The sequence below is a fragment of the Protopterus annectens genome, chromosome 4.part1 (assembly GCF_019279795.1).
Source record: "Protopterus annectens isolate FY-2018-M chromosome 4.part1, PAN1.0, whole genome shotgun sequence".
NCBI lineage: Eukaryota > Metazoa > Chordata > Ceratodontiformes > Protopteridae > Protopterus > Protopterus annectens.
Window position 1 is genome coordinate 303,826,005 of NC_056734.1, and position 24,230 is coordinate 303,850,234.

At 38.7% G+C, this 24,230-nt stretch overlaps 1 protein-coding gene across 4 annotated transcripts in view; it reads left to right on the top strand.

The window, feature by feature from the left end:
- LOC122800837 (venom phosphodiesterase CdcPDE-like) overlaps nt 1-24,230 on the top strand; it is a 358,459-nt gene that overhangs the window by 194,104 nt on the left and 140,125 nt on the right. For all 4 annotated transcript variants that reach the window (XM_044070144.1, XM_044070141.1, XM_044070142.1 and 1 more), the window contains exon 2: nt 6,082-6,234. Coding sequence is in view for 3 of the 4 variants with exons in the window: in XM_044070141.1 (XP_043926076.1) it covers nt 6,082-6,234 (153 nt within the window). In the remaining variant the exon portion in view is untranslated. The remainder of the gene's footprint in view (nt 1-6,081; nt 6,235-24,230) is intronic.

Here is a 24,230-nt window from a genome sequence, read left to right on the forward strand (position 1 = left end):
TCACAAAACAAAATTTTAAAATGCATAGTAAGGCAGCTTCTTAAAATTATAATATTAGGTCCTATATTTCCAGCTGCTGACAACTTCATAATTAAGTTCCCAGTTAACAACGATTAAGAAGGAATGAAGCAAATATAATTTATATAGAGACATTGTGGCCCATTATTCAAGAAGGTACTGTGATATGTACACCTCTGTGAAGACATAGCAGTACCTTTTTGTTAATTCAACAACCTCCCTTACATGGTGCTGCATGGTTCTCTAACAAAGTTGTGCAGCACCATGAAGGGCTGGCCATGTGACCATGCTGAATGCTAATGAGGCATTCCAGGGAAGAAGCATATGCTTATTTGCCATATGATCTCTCTCCCACTGGAACCACCTCTAGGAAGGCATCTATATGGCCAAGAAATTAAAAAAAATCTGCTTGGCTGTATAGATCCACATGCCCTTCACCACCACTCTACAGTATTGAACAAGGCCAAAAGTCTGTGTTCCACTACCTACCATGGACATGGTGGAGGGAGGGGACCAGTAGTCACCAAGGGTTACTCTTAAAGTGACATAATGTTACCAGTGGCAGCAAGGGTATCATAGGTGGAGGATGCACTAGACACCAGGGATAACATAAAAAGTGAAGTGCATAATGGCACCAACATCATAACAAGGAACGGAAGGTACATGGATGCACCAGAATACCAGAGTCTTGTAGATACATGTAATTGCACTTCAGGTATTACAGTAAAGCAACTGGTGTATGTGTGCATGAGTGTGTGTGTGTGTGTGTGTGTGTGTGTGTGTGTGTGTGTGTGTGTGTGTGTGTGTGTGTGTGTGTGCGTGTGTGTGAGAGAGTGACTTGGGGGATGCCACTGCCTACACAAGCAGCAGATCACTAGCACGATGTACAGATCAGTCATGATCTACATATTGCACTAAATAATTTGATTCAGAGACATGCAAATTAGCTGATAATGACATCTTCCTCATTTCTGATAATGTATTTGAATTGCAAATGTGGTACAGACCGAGCTATTCACTTTAATGAATTCCTGGTAATATGTTCCTCTGATTTTTAGAATAGCAAAAATACAATTATGAAATTCACAATAAGGCAACTTGTAAAATAATAATAGGAGCCTGTGTGTGAAGCATATACAGTTCTAACTGTACAATTCATAATTAAATGCTTATCTTACTAATGTACTTTGTATTACATGAAGTATGCTGGTTACTCTCCAAAACTGGCAGGGAAATAAAGAAGTTTTATATTGCTGCAGCATGGCACCTGGTTATAACAGCTTCTAGAACTACTTAAATTTTGTTTGTAACTTTTAAAGCTTTTGTGTTTGGTTCTTGCATCATAGCACACATGACAGCTAACCCAGAATAATGTTGGAAACACTTTTACAGTATTGAAGAGTATAATACACATTAAAGTGCCATTTGAACGAAAAAAGTATACACAGTGAAGTATCTAGGAGCTTTTATAGTTATTGGCTGTCTGTGTTGTCTTTGATCCTGAGGTGAACTTCTTGGCAACATTGATTCTCCCACATAACAAACTAGCTATTATTTGAGATTCAACCATAATCCTCCATACTGAACTACATGTAACCTGTAGAATATTATAGCAATAACCAATGACTGTGTGTGGTATATTGAAGATTTACTCATGGTTGGTTTGGTTTAATCACATGGGGAAAGCCAGAGTGCTTAAACAAAGGCAACCATAGGTAAATCTTCACTATATCACACAGAGGAGTTGGTTATCACTATTATACAATGACATTATTTAAGAAAAAATAGCTTTTCTTAAACAATGTCTTTGTATAACAGCTCCATAGTGTTATTTCGCTTTCTTTAGGTATTCTACAGCTTTTTTGATGTATGCATATGCGTATGGGACTTACGTTCTTACACTAATGCAGTACATCAGTACTTTGGAAAGGAAGCAATGGAGAAAGGGAAATCTCCGTTGCTTTTTTCTTTCTTCCTTTCTTTATTTATTAAAAAAAAAAGTCTGAAATCTGGACAGTCCAGAGGTATGAGACAGAGAGGGGGACGAAATACAAGGACAATCAGGTTTGTTTCTTTAGTTTTGCATAACATAGTGATTTTCTTTGTATTTCTGTGCTATCTCTCTCATACCTCTAAACTCTCCAGATTTGAATTTTTGTACTTCTTGACCTGGAAACCTGTAGCATATTAAAATGATGCTGCCATACACATCCACTGAATCAAAACAAAACTATTTTACAAAACTGGTTAAGCGCTTTCATACCTTATACTATATTGATGAAGTTTTTAATACTGTATAAGGATGAAAGTGCTCAACCAATGTTATAATAAAACTTTCTTTTGGCTCATTGAACATGCATGGCAGCATAGTTTTACCTGCTGGAGTTTTGTCTGACATTCGCCAAATTGGTTCAGTGACGTAGCATATATTAATGGAAGAAGGTCTGAGTGACTGGACTTTTTTCTAGTGGTATATGTTGAATTTTACAATGGGCATGCTGGTTGGACTAACCAATCAGCATGTACGTTTTTGAATGTTAATGGCTAGTCATTGTATAATATGCATTAAACTTTAAAGAAGATGTGTCTTTGATTGTGTGTGGGAGTGCAGACAACTTACAGGAATCCATAGAACTTTACAGTATATATGAACTGTGAAGATCAGTTTACAGTGTATATGAACTTTGAAGATCATTTTACTGAATGTAAAGCAGTGTGGAATCCACACCTCAAGTATCTGTGGTACTCTAGTTTCATTCATAAAGGCTTATCATAGCCACATGCATGTTGAAGCAGTTTTACTATTCTGGACGTGTTTTACATTGTTGCTTAATAATAATCAGAATGTTCAACAAGCATAATTAAAAATTGCCTCTGCACCAGAGAATTTGCTGGACTAAGCTCCTGGAGCAAAAGTGTGTCTGTGTTTGTGTGGGAGGGGTTGTTAAAGTGATAATTGTGTAGATTTGTAGAGGTAATAGAAGAAAAATACATATTCCTGAGCCTCTAGGATGCTTGCAGACTGTACCCAGGCATGTGATGACTGCACGTGGTTGCAAAGTGATGTAAGAAAAGAGCAGTTTAAAAAGTGTCACTTTCTTGGGAGAAGAATAATTCTGGGAATAAGTAAGGGTTGTTTTTGTATAGCAAACACTAAGAGAGGGAAGTACATATGTGGCTGCCTAGCAGAAGTGCAGGCACTATAAGTCCAAATCCCACAACTATGAAAAATAAATGTACAATTCACAAATAGTCTGCAAACTTGCTGTGATTGTATTAAAAAATTACAGCCTATATTACCCTGACACTTATACTACCTGCAGTATCACTGCACTTCATAACAAAAGAATTGTTTAAAAGTATTGCAATCTCAAGTTTAGTATACAATCCTCATATTAAAAACTTCAGTCTCGCATTTCTGAACATCACACTTGGAGGTCTTCAGAATTGCAACAGAAACTTAATTAAATAAAAGGAGTGAGCATAGAAACTCTGAAAGAGGAAAGTAATCATATTTACAGTGGTGTGGACAGACTGCGAGTCAATCCTCACAACAACTATCTCAGTAAGAGAGCACAGGAACTAAGGGCAGTGTGTTTATGACATCACTTTCTACTGGACATCAGAGGACAGGACTGCTTGGTAAATCTGATCTGCTGTGTTTATTGCATGTTGCTTAATGCTTACCCTTAATGAAGCAGTGCTGGATGGGTATATGGATGGATGGATGGCTTGATTAATTCATTTTCTTTAACTTGCATGGTTCAATTCTCTCAGTTTCTGCTTAAACACTGTGTAATGATAAACAAGTCAATTAACAAGACAATGCTCCAGGGTCACCCCTGAAACATTATACATGTTCCTCAAGGGTTCAGAAATGAATAAAATAATTAAGGTGTTTGGAGAGACATGACATAGAGAGTTACTTAACATGACTATACATGGATATTCTTTTTAGGTAACATAGCAGACAGCAGGTAGTCACATTCATTTTTTTAAAGCAAATGGCACTAATGCATAAATATAAGAAAATAATTATACAGTTAAACATACACCTAATGAAGAAGTTTAAGGAGTAATACACAAGTTGCTTTGAAATCATTCAGGTGGGTTAAGTTTAAAGCGAAACTGCCTATTTTCCTGGGAGCTTATTTTTAAACATCACTCTTGTTATACAAAAAGATTAATCCAGGAAGCAAGCAATGTTTTCATGGATGAAAGGTATTTTTCAGTGGAGAGAAATTATTGTAAATTAGACAATGGGTAAATCATATATTAACCCCTGATTGGAAAACAGACATTCTGTAGTAGGGTGTTAATGTTCAGGTAATACCTGCTGCAAAACAAGTCTGCTGCTTCATGGCAACATATTAAACCGCCATGAAGCTCGGGCATTTGAAGAAGAAATGACTGCCAGTTTTTACAATCTCTAAGCATTGCTTTGCTGTTTAGTAAGTACAAATTAAGAAGGAGAACTAACTACAAAGCCTGCATGTGTGTGTGCATGTGTGTGAGTGTGTGTGCATGTACTTGCAAGTGTGTATGCCTGCATGTGTGAGAGAGAGTGAGTGAGACAGAGTAAGAGCAACAAATAGCGCTGACAGCAGTATGCAGTCTATCAAAAAGATTTTTCTAAGTATTCAATTAAGCTATCTTTTACTGGCATTATTTACTGAATATCATTAATGAATGAATTGCTGGGCAGCCAAAACAACAGGCTGTAAAGGGGGGGGGGGGGCAAAGATTTGGATTGCATTACATTTATCTATTTTTAAACATTCAGTTTGGGGAATTAATCTTCTAAATTGTGTTCATACACAACAATGTACCTATTAAGTGATGCATGGGTGTTTAGTCTGCGTCTGTGTATGTATACAAGTATGTATGTTTGTTGGCATTTTTGAATGCGTGTTTGTGTTTGTCTTTATATGTATGTGTGTGAGTCTGTATGTTTGTGCTTCTGAATTTGTGTTATGTGTGTGTATATGTATATATATATATATATATATATATATATATAAGAGAAAGATTGTTTGCTTCTGCATATGTGTGTGTAATGTCTATTTTTGATTGTGTGTATTCCTATATATATATATATATATATATATATATATATATATATATATGTGTGTCTGTGTGTGTGTGTGTGTGTGTGTGTGTGTGTGTGTGTGTGTGTATATATTCCTATTCCTATATATATATATATATATATATATATATATATATATATATAAAACCTATATATAATATATATATATTTATATGTATGTATGTATGTATAAGCGCTGTGTGTGTGTGTGTGTGTGTGTGTGTGTGTGTGTATTCCTATTCCTATTCATATATATATATATATGTATATATATATATATATATATAAAAACCTATATATATATATATATATATATATATATATATATATATATATATATATATATATATATATATATATATATATATATATATGTATATATGTATGTGTGTGTGTGTGTGTGTGTGTGTGTGTGTGTGTGTGTGTGTGTGTGTGTGTGTGTGTGTGTGTGTGTGTGTGTCTGTGTGTAAATATGTCTGTATATATTTCTGAGTGTGTGTATGTGTGGACATTTAATAATTATTTAACTTATATTTTGGATGTAATATACTTGTTTCACCAATAATTAAATATACTACAGCAAGTTTTAAACCATAGGCAGAGGAACTATCTTACATCAAAATATATATAAAAAAAACATAGTAATAAAAAAATAAAAAGATAAAACAAAAAAATTAAGAGATAGCACATTCTCTAAGTACAATAATATACTCCACAGTGTGTGTCACAATGGAAATAATGCGCCTAAGGCCTTTGGACCTGAGAACACCACTGAACATGCATTATTTACACAGTAAAATGTACCCTGTTGGGCATTATTGATTGCTTAAAAGCACACTTATGAGGACAATGTATATCAACAATGCTACCCCACTATAATGCATCGGGATTAGTATCATACTCAGTATTTGATACAAGGTAAAACACTCTTTCTTGTTTGGATATATTAAGTGCTTTTTTTTCTGTATTTTCAGATGTGGTCTATGGATGTTCATCAACAAATCCACCCCTTTGCTGTACTGGGCTTCATATTATCTGCAACCCCAAAGGTAGCCTGTGTAGCTGTCATTCATCCTGTACATTTTTTAAAACATGCTGCCATGATTACATCGATACATGCCAAAATGGTAAGTGATGTGCTAAATATAATACTTTCTGTCAAACAGGTTTCCAACAGGATGTGGAACTAACTACAAATGTGAGTGCAAATTTAATACTTTTTATTTTCCTGTAGTATTTACATATTAGAAGAAATCAATACCATATCAAGAACGGAAACTAAGTATGCTTATAATAAGATTGCTGGATAGCAATAAAGAACATTAATTTAAAACTGTTGAATTTTACATTGTGTTTAAACAATAAATATTAGCCACAAGAGGTTCAGCTCCCGTGCCAGAGTGATTGACAGAAATAGATCCACTGCTTTGATTAAGATGCAACAATCATTTTTATTTGAGTTCTTTGTAAACTCATCCTACATAATATCTCTATCTATAATCCCTCCCTACCTCAAACACTTCTGTTGACACCTTCTTAGTAACTGTCTCTCTTTATTCCTCCTTAAAACATTTATATTGGGGTACTTTGCACTACCTTTTACAACTGAACAAACTCAATTATTAACACCGTGATTCTTTTTCTACAATGACATTGACTATTCCTAAAATTGTAATACTTTTCTACTCTGGCACTTAACATTGGGATATTGCATCTACCCTGCTATTGATCATTGCTACAACTCTGATACTTTAGCTACTCTGACATTATATTTTCTAAATTCTCTTAACCTCTGCATCAGTATCTAGTAGATTCACAGTTATGTCTTCTTAGTACTCTGTATAACTTAGAATTATTTTTTAATATTTTTTGTAACACTGTAATTATAACTAGTTATATTTTTTTTTTTTGTAATACTGTTATTATAACTAGTTGTATCTTTGGAGCTTTTCTCCCCAGGACTCCATTGAAAACGGGCTCCTCAAGGCCCAATGGACCACACTGGTAAACAAACTGCAAATAAATAAATAATAAATAAATGTTTCTTTCATTTTAATATGAGGCATCTATGAAAAAGTAGCAGGGTATAACTATCCTTTCAAGCTGTAAATACTACCTCTTCTTTTTGTCTTTTTTTTTCCTTTCATCAGCATTTCTGATCTCTCAGTGGGCATGCTAAGTAATAGCCAGCATACACTTCCAGTGAAGCACAAGCTTTTTAACACCGCAGCCTTCTTTGTATCCATTAACTACTGCCCAACACAATGGCAATACCATGTGGCCAGAAATTTATTAAGGGCAAAGTGACTCCATTTTGAATTCATCATCATAAAAACTTAAATCAATTCTATAACAATTATAATAATGAAAAGTTAAACAGATAAGAGCTCAAACTGGTAGCATCATAAGAAACACAAACCTTAGTAAACTTTCATCAATAGCAGCATTAACATACCACAAAGTATGCCAGCCAAACGTGCTCACCAGGACTTGCATTAATCACCACTCTCTCCCACAATTACTACAAGAAGGGATGGGAGAAAAGCAGAGACTTCCCTTGCTAAGAAGGAGAAGTCCCTTTTTCTGCTCAAATCACTGGAATTAGCTACTCAGTAAAAAAGGAGGGAGAATGAGCTTGTAACACTGACAACAAAGAGACAGAAGCTCCCTTCAAACCCTTACTTAAATATCAACTCCATCTTCCGGTCCTTACCCACTTCACTTCCATCTAGCCTACATCACTACCAGTCTGGCATTTCCCCACCTTGACACTACTCCCCCCACCTTTTTCTTCACCTAGTCCTGCCATCCTTAGAAGAAGATTGCCCTCAAGGCCCAGGGCACAAGGGCCACCTCTCTATGAGGAAGGAGATGGAAGAGTATCAAACCAACTGCTGGACGCTCAGCTCAACAAGCATTGCTCCTCCCAACTATCCTTGATTCTGAATAATGAACCTGATTTAGCATTATACTTGATGCTGTCACTTGTAAGTCTTTCAGCTTGTCTGATAAACCACTGAGGACTACAGCCAGTCTTCGATGGTAGATACTGGAGTTTCATGCACATTTTTGTGTACTTGCTGGCTCCTCATAAATGCTTGTCTCCACATCAATATCAACAAAACTGAGCATCGCATTTATTTCAGCAATTCTACAAAATGACATTATTTTTCTTGCAGTAGGAGTCCAGTTAGGGTCAAGGTTCTTCTTAAAAAGAAAACAAAGAGGATAAAGTGCTCAAATAAAACCAGTAATCCAATAAAAAAGCACTCGGAAGGACAAGATCCCATGTACCAACCAAATTTATTAAATCTTTGAACAAGTTAATAAACGGCCACAGGTAAATAAAAAAAGTTATAAAACCATTCTTTTAAAATTGTTAATATTATAAAACTTTTTAAATTCAACACCCATGAAAGGAAACTGTCCCCATCTAGTGGTTAAAAGTATACATTCAAGGTTAACACCCATAAAATCCACTACTTATGCATAAAAACATGAGATGTTGTATACATATACAAAAACATATACATATAAAAATACATCTATTCAAAATAATTTTTATTAACAAAACAAGTCTTAATCAAACTCCCTTACAACTTAGCTGATCTCAGTTTTAAAACAGGGGCTATGGAGACCATATCATTTAAGCCTGGCCATTTATTAGCTTCCAAAATAATTTGCCAGTACAGTTCTCTGTATTCTAACTTTGTCTCCCAAGGACCTCTACTAATATCAACAGGGAGCTGTTCTAATACAAAAAAAAACAAAAAACTTTGCAGTCTGGCATAGATGTTCGTGCTTAAAAAGTGCATTCCTTTGGTTTTCTTTTTTATCTCATAACCATGCTCATAGATTCTCTTCCTAAGTTTTCTTTCAGTTTTGCCTACATAAAATACCTCACATTCTCACAAGTTGCAATATAAACTATCACTTTAGTATCACATGTATAGTAAGTCCTACTTGCAATATATTTATCCCTACTGCTAATGTAAATATCTACAGTATTACAAACAAAGGGGCATTATGAACAAAATCCACATTTAAAGGTCCTCACCTCTGTCTTTTTATTACAAGTTGAATTAGTCTGATGGATTTCAAAAATATCTTTAATACTACACCCCTTTCTAAAGATACATGTTAATGGCTTATCAAAAATAAAACTCAAATATGACAGGCTAGCATTTTTTGCCCATTCCTTTTCAAAAATGTTCTTAATGACTTGGGCATCTCAATTGTAGTCCGTAACAAAAGCCCCTTCATAATTATTCCCTTCATCCTTAGTCACTACCTCAGTCCTCTCTTGTATATTATTTGATGACTGATCTTCCTGATCTAAAATAGGTGGAAATCTGTCTTTTCTACCCAATAACACCTCCTTTTGTACCCCTTCAATTAAATTCTTTGGATAATTACTCTCTATAAACATATATTTCAAAAATTCACTTTCAGTAAAATAATCGTTATCATCCAAGGTCATCCTACTGCCTCTGACAAATTGTCCTTTTACTATACTTCTCTTTTGGGAATATGGGTGTGTGCTCGTGAAATACAAATAGTTGCTTGAATATGTTTCTTTTCTATATAATTTGGAAGTAAAATTACCTCCTTTCTTCTGAATCTAAATAATCTACACTATCATATCTAATATTGTATATAAATTTAAAAAAAATTAGTTGAACTAAAAATGTTTTGAAAGAACTCCAAAAACTTCTCCTCAGTAGATACACACAATAGACAAATATCATCCAAAAAGTGCTTATACAACACCCAACACTTTTGAAATCCAGAATTAAAAATGAATTTTTCTTCCCAACATGAAAGGACAATGTTGGTATAAGTAGGTGCACACCTTGCCCCATTGCTATTCCTTTTGTTTGATAGAAAAACTCCCCTTCAAAATATATTAAATTGTTTTTCAAAATAACTCCAAACAAACATAGGAATCTTTCTGGGAAAGCTTTCCTTACATTCTTAGTACTTCTTTGAATAAATCTAAACCTTGCTTGTGGGGTATAGAAGTGAACAAGTGTATTACATCAATAGTAATAAATATTATTTTGTCATCAAATAGTTCTTCTTTGATACATCTCAAGAAATCCTTTGAGTCTTTTAGAACTTCCCTGCCCTCCATTGAAGTTTTCTTTAACTTAAAATCTAAAAATTTAGCCAGAGAAGTGTAATAGAACCCTCAGCAGCCACTATAGGCCTTAATGGTGGGTCTACTATATTTTTATGAACTTTAGGGATGCCAGATATTGAGGTCCCACTTGGTTCTTTATTATTTAAAAAATTGAACATCTCCACATCAATAAAACCTTCTAGTAACAAATCATTTAAAGCTAAATTAATTTTCTTGTAAGCAATATTTATCTCATTTTGACACCCTCATGTTTTTATTTTCATCTTGTAGCTTATCCATCATCTTATCTTCACAGGTAATAGAATCCATGACCACCATTCCTCCCCGTTTACTGAGCTTTATCAGCCTAATAAATCGATTGGTCCTAATCTCTTCTATTAAGGGCCTTTCATCCCCTGTGACAATAGAAAAAAACCTTATTCTTTAAGATTCCTTCCCTGAGTTCTCTTTCCATTGTTAATTCAAAATTTTTTAACTGAGGGTGTAAGGAAGGATTCCAAATACTTCTCTATTTTAAAATATTACTTCCTTTAATATGCCTTTTTAATATCAGTTTTAAATTATTCTTATGTACAAGCATTTTAAGGTCAGTAACTTACATCACATTTCTTCCTTGGTATAAACTTTAAACCTTTTGAAAACAGCCCAAAGTGGGTTTCTGTAATATCTAAGTCACTATAGTTAAACATATTATGACCTATGTAACTCAACTTATATCCTTCTCTTACAATAGCATTAAACCCAGAAGGGTTAACATGTCCATCTGTCAGTATCTCACTCTTCCAAGATTTACGGTTTTGTATTTCAAAAGAAAATCATGTAATTTATGCAAATTGTTGGCATAGATGTCCGTTTCTTTATCATTAACTGCTTGTGCACTATTTTCAAAAGAAACTTTTTTAGTAAGCCACATGCCCAAAATACATTCGTTACTGTCCTGTTCTTGAAAAATAACAGTCACCTTATTTCCAATTGTCCTGTTGTCATTTAGCATTTCATTTTGCCCACTTCCTAAATGATCGCTTGATCTGGTTGTAAAATTATTTGGAGTCTCCTCAAAATCAGTTCCAACATGGTTCATAGGTTCATAGCTGTGTACTAGGCTAACGGCCCTGGAGCCTTTACAAGCCTAGCCCATAGATGTGCCCTGGTATCATGCTGCCTGACGTTAGTACCCAGTTCCTCTATCAAGTAGGGCCACTGGAGTGATCCCTCGGGTGCATTTTCTATTTCCCTTCCACTCATCAAGATTTCTCTTGAAGAGGGCCAGTGAGGTGCCCTGCTTAACATGTATGGGAAGTCTATTCCAGAGCATAATCAGTCTCTGTGTTATGAACCTGTCCTTCCAGCATGTTCTGTTAATTGTGTTAATGAGGGTGAGGTCTCTGGAGCATGTGGTGTGGATTTCTTTAGCTGTAGCATTTCTGACAGAGCTGGGTCAGACATGGCTTTGTAAGTCAAACAGAGATCGCCTCTTAGTAGATGATATGAGACAGAGAATAGCTGGAGTTCTTTGAGTCTGTCCATGTACTACATGTGTTTAAGGCCTAGGATCCTCTTTGTGAGGTACTTTTGTGGCCTTTCCAGCTGTTGCATGTGTTTAGTGAGGTACATGCCAAATGGGGCATTATACTCAATGACTGGCCTAATGAGGGAAGAGTAGAGAGAGAGATGATGACCTCTTTCTTCCTGGATGCAAAACCCTTGGTAATGAGATGTGCCACATAGAAGGACTTTCTGACCACAGTGACAATGTGGTGGTTGAAGGATAGGTTGCTGTCAACCTGTGTCCCCAGATCTCTTATAATGCCTTCAGTGTTCACTGGGCTCCCATCAATGTGGTAATTAGTGGGAACTGAGTTTTTTTCCAAAGGGGATAACAATGCATTTTTTGGCATTAAGTTTAAGGCCAAGGTTTCGACACCAGGCATTGGTCTCAGTGAGGCCTTTCTTTAGGATTTCTACATCACCTGTGGAGTTGATAATGGCTCCCAGCTTGCAGTCATCTGTGAACTTGGTCATCCAGAGTCCCTCCATGTTGGCCTGGACTTCTGAGACGTAGATGCCAAACAGGAAAGGACCCAGGACCAATCCCTGTGGGATTCCACTCGTAACTGGTCAGCAGTCTGATTTGGAGTCCGCTACTTTCACACTGTGGGTTCTATCTATGAGCCAGTTTGCAACCCACCTAGTGATATAGGAGTTGATGCCTAGTTTGGTGAGTTTATCAATAATTCCTAAGTGGGGAATGGTATCAAAGGCCTTGGCCAGATCAAGGTAGGCTGTATGAACTGCCTTACCCTCATTCACAGCTCTGGTGACTGAATCAATGAAGTCAACCAGATTGAGCAGGCATGATCTACCTTTCACAAAACCAAATTGCATGGGATCAAGTGTTTGGAGATTCCCTATATCCTTTTTAATTAGTTCAATGATGATGTGCTCCATAGGCTTACATATCAGACTCTTCAGGCTAATGGGGCGATAATTTCCAGGGTCTATAGTCATTCCCCCCTTTCTGGAGAGGGATGACTTTAGCAGTGCTCCATTTGGTAGGGACAAAGCCTGAGGTGAGGCTGTGAATGAACAGGGCACACAGATGTGGTGCCATTTCACTTTGTAGTTCATGTAGAACACATCCAGGGATATTGTCTGGTCCCATGGAAGCTGTATTCCTGGCCTTGGACAATGCAGCTTTAACCTGTGCTGCAGTAATGCTGGGTGCCTGGCATTCCTCTGGTATTGTGATTGTTCCTTTAGGGGAGGAGAGAGGGGTAAAGTTGGCACAAAATCTGTTGGCCAGTATGTTGGCAATATCTGTTGGCTCAGTATAGGAGGTACCACTGTGCAGTAACTCAGAGCAAACCTGAGTATTGCAGTGGAAATTCATGATATAACTATAGACGTTTTTGTGGTTGTTTTTAGTGTCTGCTGCAATTCTGCCTTCATAGCTGGCTTTAGAGGTTTTGATGAGTTAGCTCAACTTTTTGTTGAGGCTAATAAGGGGGTTTTTCCAGTCTTGGGACTTCACCTTTTTCTGCAACAGTTTCTTCCTTCTGTTGTAGAGTTTATTAATAGCAGGGAACCACCAGATTGGCTTCCTTTTTTTTGGGAGGAGAACATTTTGGTTCTGTTGGGTATGGCTAGTTCCAAGCATTTATGTACGTGTTTGTACAGTGCATTGGTGTATGATTCGGCAGTCATGCATCTATTTTCCATTCACATGTGTGCCATGAAGTTAGCCAACTCTGTTTTTAGGAGCCCAAAGTCAGCTTTAGAGAAGTTTTTCATGGTGGTTACCTTTGCAGGGGGTGTGTGTGAGATGTGGATTTCCATGGTGATTAGTTTGTGGTCAGATCTAACCAGGGAAGAATTGACTATTGGTGTAGAGCAATGGTTGCCCATGTTAGTAATAACCATGTCAAGGATGTTGCTTCCTCTAGTGGAGGTAAGAATAAGCTGGTCCAGGGCATTGGAATTGATGAATTTCAGGAAGCGTTGGGCCAGTGTATTGGTGTATGACTAGTTTTCCCAGTTGATGGAGGGGTAGTTGAAGTCACCTAGTATGAGACTGTTGGGCTGGACCCTAATAGTTTCCAGGGTGCTTAAAAATGTGGCGTGAGAGTCTTGGGACATAGTTAGGGGCCTATAGTAGGCTACGACCTGAATCCCTGTCATACCCAATGTTAGTTGTACCTGAAGTGTCTCAGATGCATTATGCTGGGCTACTAGTCTGGAGGTGTGCATATCCTTTATGAATATGGAGACACCACCACCTTTGGAGCTTTGATACATGTTCTGGAGCCCAAAGGTGTGGAATGAGTTATAGCCTGGTAGTGCAGGGGTACTTTCTGCTGCTTTAAACCAGGTTTCTGTTCCAGCACAAATGTCAATGTTCACCATTTTGAGGATTCCTTCGAGCAAGTGCATCTTGAGATTTAGACTTCTAGCATTGAGCAGCATGACCCTCAGATTGCATTTATTTATAGCTGTTATGGTGATAATTTGGTCTTTCGATCATCACCTAAAAAAGGCACTATAGGGGTGGCAAGAGTCTTAGCCAGTATCTGGAAAAACAGAGGTGACAGATGCAGGCCATCTCTGGCAAAGCATTGAGGTCTGTCAGTCATGTCCTACCAAGCAGACAAATACTGGATTCCCTTAGAATGACACCAGAAACTTAGCCAATTGTTGAAATCAATCATTTCTCCTTGTACTGTGGTATCATTCTGGATGATGGTAGGATGCTGCTAAGGGCTAGGGTCATAACCTCCTCCTCTATGTCTCATTTCATGTAGTCCAGGGAGGTGTCTCAGGTCATTCACACCCACGTGGACAGTGACAGAGTCATACTTGTACTTGTTATGGAGTGACCTGAGTGCATGTGTTATGTGTCGGATTCTGGCACCTGATAGAGAGATGACTGTTACCTTCTCCTTATTGAGCCTAGTGAGTGGGACATCAGTGTGCCTCACTGTCGAGTCACCTATGATTAGTATATTGGGCAAGCTGTTTTGCCTTAGGGGCTTAGGTTGAGGGGCACATTGTGTAGATGAACTATGTGTCATGTGGTTTGTGCTGTGTTGTGTTGGTTGAATGTGTTTCTGCCTTGGAGGTCTCTGCTGTTTGGGTACATTTCTATTGAGAGCCTCTGCAAAGGCGGGTGTGTGGTTTGTGTTTTTATATGAGAGCTATGATGGTGAGTGTTCTGGAGGGTATTTGCTGCATGTGGTGTGGTGCAGGTGTTGACCTTCTCCTCTTGACCAGCTATTCCGATCTTGGCTTGAGTGTGCATGGCATCCAATTTGGATATATAAGTGCATCTCTCACAAGTCTGAGTGTTGGGACATAAGAGGAGAGGGTTGTCTGTGTACATGAGGCAGTTGCTACACTGCCTCAGAATGAACAATTCACCAGGGTAATAGGTGAAAGCACAGCGAACTGACCTTTAGACATCTTAAGAGGGATGGTCATTATTACTAAATACTGGAGCAGTTTCCTTATATAGTTCTTTTACAGGAAAAATATCACTCAATGTGCCTGAGTCTGTACAGAGCACTGCCAAACACTTGAGGGGAAACTAATATGAAGACCCTGAAAATTTAAGAATGAAGTATTTAGGCAGATATTCTGAAATTAGGAAGAAATCAAGCAGCACTTACTGAAAAATAAAGAATTAGCTTGTCAAGAATGATGAAAAGAGATGAGTTGCATGAATGGCTACTGCCTGGCTACTACTAATGCTGGTCTCAGCACAGCTTTACTCTGTTGGGATACAATACTCTTTGCTTCTTCTCTCACCAAAAGAAAAATGTTAGCATCAATCCCAAGAAGAGAAGCAGGCCATGTCCCAGATGATGCAAGGGTCTACATGCTTGTAGCCTTTTTATGCCTCGAATAGCAACACCAGACCAGTCAGGTACATTAAACACAGGCACTCACTCTCCAACTAGAAAGAGTCAGGAATCAATGCAATCTGCTCCTACTCTCGCCAGGATCAGAATATAAGCACAGATTCCAAGCTGTCACCTATAAAGCAGTTATTAAGCTTTCTGATGATCAGCATTCTCCAGGAAATAATGTCACTTCACTCCTTCTCTCACCAGGAGAAAACAGAAGCACTAATCCCAAGATGACCACTGAGAGGCAGAATGTGGGCTCTCCAATAACTGGTGGTCTTGCAATAGATGCTTAAAGGTAAGATGAAAAAAAATGGTTTATCCTAAACACTGCAGTGTGCACTAGAGGAGTTAGATCTGAAAGTAGGTAACTTAAGTTTTACCTGTCTAAAAAGTTAAGTTTTAGAGGAGAGTCACTATTTTTAAAACAGCAAGATAGATTGAAAGGGGGTGGTCACCTTTGTATTCTGGTACTATGGAGTACAGCAGGATGGCCAATAAATTTAAATAGTTGAAGGGGAGTGATTTCACAAAATGATAATTTTGTGCTTACTTACACCAGCTAGTAAAAGCAGAGAGGAAATGAGATATATGGTCAAATTAACATAAGGGGCAGGAAACTAGAAAGACAGTGGTGTTTAATAACACAACACTAACAGCGTGGGAGGGAGGGTGGGAAAATTTCTGTCTGACTCACAAATTTCTATCTGACTCACAAGAGACAAAGCTGTGGTCTCTTTTCAAGTTTTAATATGCATTTAAAAACAGAATACAAGTAAAATACATGTTGCATATCGTCTACTCAGAGGCGATCTCTGCTTAACATACAAGGCCATGTCAAACCCAGTGGGTTCCTGACCCAGAGACTCCCCAGACCCAGGAGACTCATAGATGTAAAGCCATACAGTGCCTCTGTGCCTCTCTTCAAGACCTCTTCTTGACCTTGGATGGGGGATGGGAGAAAGGAGACCACAGCCAGGGATCACGTCAGTTGCTAGACAGGGTCCAGGAAAGTAAATAATGTGGGAAGAAATAGCCAGGGAATTGTTGTGGCTGTTTGTATAGGCCCCCTAGCTGATAGCCTAGTATCAACCTATGAACCTATGAACCTATAAATCACAGTATACAAAATAGAAAAATGCAATAAAGTAATACAAAATACAACAAATAAAAAGCAAACTAACCTTTCCCTCACAGCAAACTATAGCAGAGTCTGGGTGAGCCTTTCCAGTAATTGGCCCATTAGTGTTAAAACCACACTGTTCCTCTCGTCCAATCCATTCTCTTTGCTTTTGTAACCACTTCTCCTGGTTACCAGGAAATTAAACCTTTGGGGCAGATGCTACCATAGAATGGCAAATCAGAGTCACCAAATTCACCAGTTATGTCAATTGGCCAATCAGATTCAAGATCTCTCCATTCTCACTGCCCCCAATTGGGGCAGTCTCTGTAGTAGTAGAAGCCCTTCCATACCACAAAAATATGACTTAAAACCAAAACAGACTGGGGACAGGTTCCTATGATGGGTGTTGAATTTTAAAAGTTTTATAATATTAACAATTTTAAAAGAATGGTTTTATAATTTTTTTTATTTATCTGTGGCCTTTTATTAACCTGTTTAAGGATTTAATAATATTTGGTTAGTACTTGGAATCTTGTCCTTCCGAGTGCTCTTTTATTGGCTCAATGGTCTACTTCTAGAGCCAAAGATTCACAGGAACAAAACTGCTTGGTGAATGTAGAAACGACATCTAAATATAATCTTCTAAGCATGTTAAACAGGAAAAAATACTATATGGGAGAAAACAAATGTAGGATGCTATGCAGACCGTAATAAAATTTACAACCAAGAAGTTGGAAAGGGAGTAACCCTCAACTTTTTTTTTTGTATAATAGTATGATAATAAGGGATTAGTAATGAAAAATGAATGGCTGATGTGGTACTGTTCTATCAACTGTTACTGATAAATCACCAGGAGGAGAAGGACCATGCCAAGAATAATTGTGGAGAAAATATGTAATGATATTAGTATAATTTTAAAGAGTCATGAGGCAGATATGGAAGGAAAGGGAATACTTTAGTTGTTTAATAAGTAAAATGAGACTTTCTGAAACTGTAGATGAAGCACAAGTAAATTCATTTTAAAGACCCAGTAAAGCACAAGGGAGTTGAAGCAAGTGTCCACATTACCTTTTTCATTCATCTCAGTGACTGCTTAAAGTTTCATTATAGTTGTCTTAGTGACTTAAGTCTGCTCTACTCGGTTTGAATGAATCCAAGGGCATCAGAGTCTGACTTGCTGACCATACTGTCCTGGCACCCAGGACTTGCCAGTAAGAAACCTGCTGACAGTATTTGAATGCATTATTGCAGGGAGACTGAATGTCCTGCAACCTTTGATATGAAGCCTTCCCTCACCCCACACCCACAGACCCTATATATATTACAGTTAATGATGCAACAATTCTGAAAAAAGCAAAACAACTTAATTCCCTTTTTTATAATATGGTGTAACCTTGTAGGTAGCACACTTTAACATGTTAGGTGCAGAGGCAGAATCTCTAAGCTGGGGAATGTAGTGGGACATACCTCATACACAAAAACATCATGTCTGAGACATTTATTGATTAAATATATCATTATGATCTAATGTTTGGCAATATGTTTGTCTATTGCAGACCTGTAGCAATATATTTAATTTCAGCAAGAAAAAGACACAACAAACATGACTAGTTACTGATGAACTTTTTTTTTCTATTTTTAAATCTACTGCAGAGCGTCCACACCTCTCTTCCATCGGTCCAGCGGTAGGGCTGCTTGAACATGCCACCGTATACCATTCCGGGTGCTCCCTCCCTGCCATTAGGGTGTAAAGACTACCTCCAGACAAACCCAAGAAGACACCCTGAATTCTGCCTGCCAGCCAGGCTTCAAAAGAAAGCTGCCACTGTGTGAACATACAAGAGTTTTGAATGTATGTAACCTACAACCAAATACTTGTGAATTAATTAATTATACCCATACGTGTTGACTATCCTTCCGTGTGTGTTTTTATCAACCTACCGCTAACCACTAGCCACTTTCCCCCCTCCAGTTTTCTTTATCTTAGACTAAAGTTCTGAGTAAGAGACATTGCTTTTTTCTGTGAGACACTATCTCTTTCTGCCACTAGGTGGCAGCATATACCACCTAAAGGTAGTACCATTTCTCTGCAGACGTTTTTCACTTCGTAACCAAAAGTACTGTATTAATATAAATCCTACTCACAATCCCCTCAGCTATTAAATATCCACTCCCTTGTGTAAATACCCACTTTCACTATTATTAACCTATACTAGCCTCAGTGTATATTAACCTATACTAGCCTCAGTGTATATATAGTTAAACTTACCTTCTTGCCCATTTGTTATACCTGCAGTTGCTGGTACTTTTTTCTGATGAAATCAGTTCTGTTGCTTCTAACCATTTCATTTAAACCTCCTACAACCAAAGATAAATTGTCTGTCCTACTAAATACTAGTTGCAAACCAAAGGTCCTGCTTTATTTTTTCTCTAACTGGCTTGCTCTAGCAGGAGACATTCACCCCAACCCTGGACCCAAGTCCAGCAACAATCTCACTCCCCCTATCTCTTCAAATAGTACCAACCACAAATACCTCAAATTCATTACCATTAACACCCAGAGTATAAAAAACAAAATAGCACTCTTCCATGCTTGGCTTAATCATACTCTACCAGATATAGCAGCAGTTTCAGAGACATGGCTAAAACCTCACATTACTGACTCTGAGATTGTACTCCCTGGCTTTCAAGCACTCAGATGCGACCGCCAAAACAAAAAAGGAGGAGGAGTAGCCTTAATCTATAATAGCCTACTGAACCTCTGTCCCTACCAGAATCCCATGTTCCTAAAAATGGAGAACATCGATATCTGTGCAGTAAATGAGACCTGGTTCAAGGCTCCAGAGAGCACCCCTGCAATACCAGGCTACAACTCTTACCACACTTTTCAGCCACCAAACCAGGACCGAAACACTAAAGGTGGAGGAGTGTCAATATTCACCAAGGATATTCACACCACCAGGCTAGTTGGCCAACACAATGTGTCTGAAATTCTCTAAGTGCAAGTAACACTAGGTAGGACTGCAATCCAAATTGTAGCTTGCTACAGATCCCCCACCATACCCCAAGATTCTCACTACACCTTTCTAAACATACTGGAAAATATTAAGATAGAACCAAACACCCTAATACTGGGTGATTTTAACTACCCTGCCATTAACTGGGAATACTACTCATGTCCCAACACCTTTGCGCAACGGTTCTTGGAATTCATAAATTCCAATGCCCTGGATCAACTAATCCATAGTCCCACCAGGGGTTCCAATATCCTAGACCTGGTCATTACCAACATGGGAAATCAATGCTCCATACCTATGGTCACCCCTTCATTAGTCAGGTCTGACCATAAGCTAATCACCCTTAACATCCACATCCCACCCCCGCCCCCCAGTAAAGAAACCACCATAAAAAACTTCTCCAAAGCCAACTTCATCTTACTCAAGTCAGAAGTGACAAACGTCATGACACCCATGCAGACGGGAACTGAAAGTTCAACTGCTGAATCCTACACTAAGGCACTGTACGAGCACATCCACTCATGCATGAATTGTGCCATCCCAAATAGAACCAAAATGCTCTCATCCAAAAAAAGGAAGCCAATCTGGTGGTTCCCTGCCATAAACAAACTTTACAACAAAAGGAAGAAACTTTTGCAGAAAAGAGGAAAATCCCAGGATGCAAAAAATTCCCTTACTAGCCTCAGTAAAAAACTGAGATGCCTCATAAAATCCTCCAAAGCTAGTTACGAAAATAAAATTGCCAAAGATTCCAAAGACAACCACAAAGCATTCTATAACTATGTCAAGAATCTAAATGGCAATGCTCAGATCTGCTCTGAGCTAAAACAGAATGGCATTAAATATACTTATCCGAAGGATATTGCCAATATCCTGGCAGATCGATTCAGTGCCAACTTCACCCCCTCTCACCCCCTAAATGGCCCATCTCAATACCGGAAGATTGCCGAATTCCAGTAATAACGGCCACACAGGTACAAAACGCACTCTCGAAAGCCAAGAATACAGCATCCATGAGACCAGATGACATCCCGGGCTGTGTACTACATGAATTACAATATGAACTGGCACCTCACCTAAGTGTCATGTTTAATCATAGCCTCACCTCAGGTTTTGTGCCCACTGAGTGGTGCAGAGGTACAGTTATCCCAATCCACAAGGGGGGATACACCTTGGATCTCGGAAACTACCGTCCCATCAGTCTGACAAGCCTTATCTACAAGGCCATGGAGCGTATTATCATGGAACTTAAAACAAAGACATTGGCAACCTTCAAACACTGGACCCCACCCAGTTTGGGTTTGTGAAGGGCCGATCTTGTCTCCTGAACCTGATTGACTTCTTTGAATCAGTCTCCAGAGCCATGGACAAGGGTAAGGTGGTCCACACAGCCTATCTAGACCTTGCCAAGGCCTTTGACAACATCCCCCACTCTGGAATCATAGATAAACTTACTAAGTTGGGCATTAATCCCTATGTCACCCAATGGGTTGCTAAATGGCTTACTGATAGAACCCACACTGTAAAAGTAGCCGACTCCAAATCCAGCTCCAGACAAGTGACAAGTGGAGTACCTCAGGGTTCAGTCCTGGGGCCGCTCTTGTTTGGCATCTACTTCTCTGAAGTGCAGGTCAACACTAAGGGACTCTGGCTAACAAAGTTTGGAGATGACTGCAAACTGGGAGCCATTATTGAATCCCCAAATGATGTGGATACTCTACAAAAGGGCCTTACAGAAACAGATGCTTGGTGCCAGAGCCATGGGCTCAAGCTCAATGCCAAGAAATGTATTGTTATCCCTTTGGGAAAAACATGTATCCATGAATTACCATATAGGTGGCAGTACACTAAACACAGAAAGTGTGATAAGAGACTTAGGGACACAGGTGGACAGTGGTCTCACCTTCGATAACCACATCACCACAACAGTCAGGAAATCCTTCTATGTGGCACACCTCATCACGAAGGGATTTTCATCCAGAAAAAAGGAGGTCATTGTCCCACTGTACCCATCCCTCATTAGACCCATTATAGAATACAACGCCCCATTTGGTATGTACCCCTCAAGACATCTGCAACAACTGGAAAGGCCTCAGAAATACCTCACTAAAAGAATCACAGACCTAAAGCAGATGCCCTACACTGACCGCCTTAAAAAACTCCAGCTATACTCTGTCGCATATCAACTACTCAGAGGTGATCTCTGCTTAACATACAAGGCCATGTCAAACCCAGAGCTGTTGGACATGCTACACTTAAAGAAATCCCAATCCCTCAGAGATACATGCTCCAGGGATCTAAACCTTGTCATCACAATAAACAAAACATGCTGGAGGGATAGGTTCCTGACCCAGAGACTCCCCAGACTCTGGAATAGATTGCCCATACATGTCAAGCAGAGTGCCTCTTTGGACCTCTTCAAGAGGAACCTTGACGATTGGATGGGAGAAAGGAAATTCACCCCAGGGATCACGTCAGTCACCCTGCTAGACAGGGGTCCAGGAAAGTAAATAATGTGGGAAGAAATAGCCAGGGAATTGTTATGGCTAGGCTTGTATAGGCCCTAGGGCTGATAGCCTAGTACAAACCTATGAACCTATGAACCTATGAACCCAGTCCTCAGTTCAACAAAGCTGAACTAGTCATAGGAATTCTCAAAATGAATAACTATAAAAGCATTTGTGTTATAGCCATCTATATCCCCCCTGGAGATAATACTACCACTCTAGAAAACATACTCTTATGGGCCACAACTAACATTAAACTAGAGACATACATATTAGGTGATGTGAACATCGACTGGAATAGAATCAGTAACAATAACCCCTCCCTATCTATCAATCTATTTAATTTCACGCAGCTAATAAACAACATCGCCAGACCTAACAGAAACAACCCCCCAGGATCCACTCTGGACTGGATCTTAGCCTCCCACCCAAATAAGATCTCCCACTCTGGTATACTACCAGACACTATGAGTGACCATCTCCCAGCCTTCATTTGCTGAGCTACTCAGCACTCCCCTCACCAACACCAGTACACTCACACTCGTAACCTTACTAACTTTAACCCTTCTATATTCTCTGAAACCCTTAAACTAACAAATTGGGACAACCTAAAAACCTTTCTACTAGATAAGGCCTTAGACTTATTCAATACTACCTTCCTAGGCATCTTAAACACCCAAGATCCACCTAGAACAAAATGAATAAAACCCAACTCCTCCCCTTGGCTAACAAAGGACACCAGAACACTTATGCTACAAAGGGACAAAACCTGGAAACTTTACAACAAAAATAAGCACCCTGCTACCCTCCTTAAATATAGGCAACTCCACAATTTAACCAAAAAGCATGTTACAAATGATAAAAAATCTTACTACACCAAACTACAGTCTACCCACACTAAAAATCCTAAACAATTCTGGAACTCCATTAACTCTCTTTTACACCCCAGTACCAAATCCAATCCCTGTCCTGATATCAACAAAACTGACACAGAAATTGCCACTCTTTTTAACTCCTTCTTTACAAACTCTATAGCTGAACTTACCAAGACCTTCTCCAACCACATCTCCTCCCCTCCTCCCAATCCCACTTCCCCTTCCTCTTCCCAACTCTCCACTCCTAATCCTTCCCCTCCTTTTCATCTAAAACCCTTCTCAATCTCCTACATCAAAAGGCTTCTTTTGAAACTAAAGCCATGCTCCAATGCCCCTGACAATATTCCCTCACTCTTTCTCAAGCTCGCAGCAGATGGTATTGCCATCCCCATCAGCATTCTCATCAATAGGTCTATCCAGGAATCTTATGTCCCCAAATTATGGTGTGCTGCCTTTATCTTACCCCTTCACAAAGGGGGCAAAAATAATAGCATCTCTAACTTCTGACCAGTAGCCATTCTTTACCCGATTTCAAAAATCCTTGAAAAATGCATCCACCAGCAACTCATGCCCTAGCTCATCAATAATCATCTCCTCACCCCTACACAGCATGGCTTCATCCTGGCCACAGTACAATAACTGCTCTCCTCTCTTTCTTAGACATAGTCAACCATGCCCAGGACTCTGGAAATATTGTCTCCACTGTCCTTCTCAATCTTTTCAAAGCATTTGACACTGTGTCTCATACCAGTCTTCTGAATCACCTTTCTAACCTCAACCTCTCCCACAAATCCCTTACATGGTTCAATAGTTATCTCTCTGATAGATCCCAGACTGTGAAATGGCAAACTGGTACCTCAACCTTCCTTCCTACCCTAACCAGGGTCCCCCCAGGGGTCTATACTCAGACTAATGCTCTTTAATATATTCATCAATAGTTTTCACACTGCAATTCCAAACACTCAAATAGTGCAATATGCAGACGACTCCACTTTAGTCTGCTCTGCTCATAGCCTTCCCAAGCTTCAGGTAAAAACCCAATTGGCCTTTACAGCTACA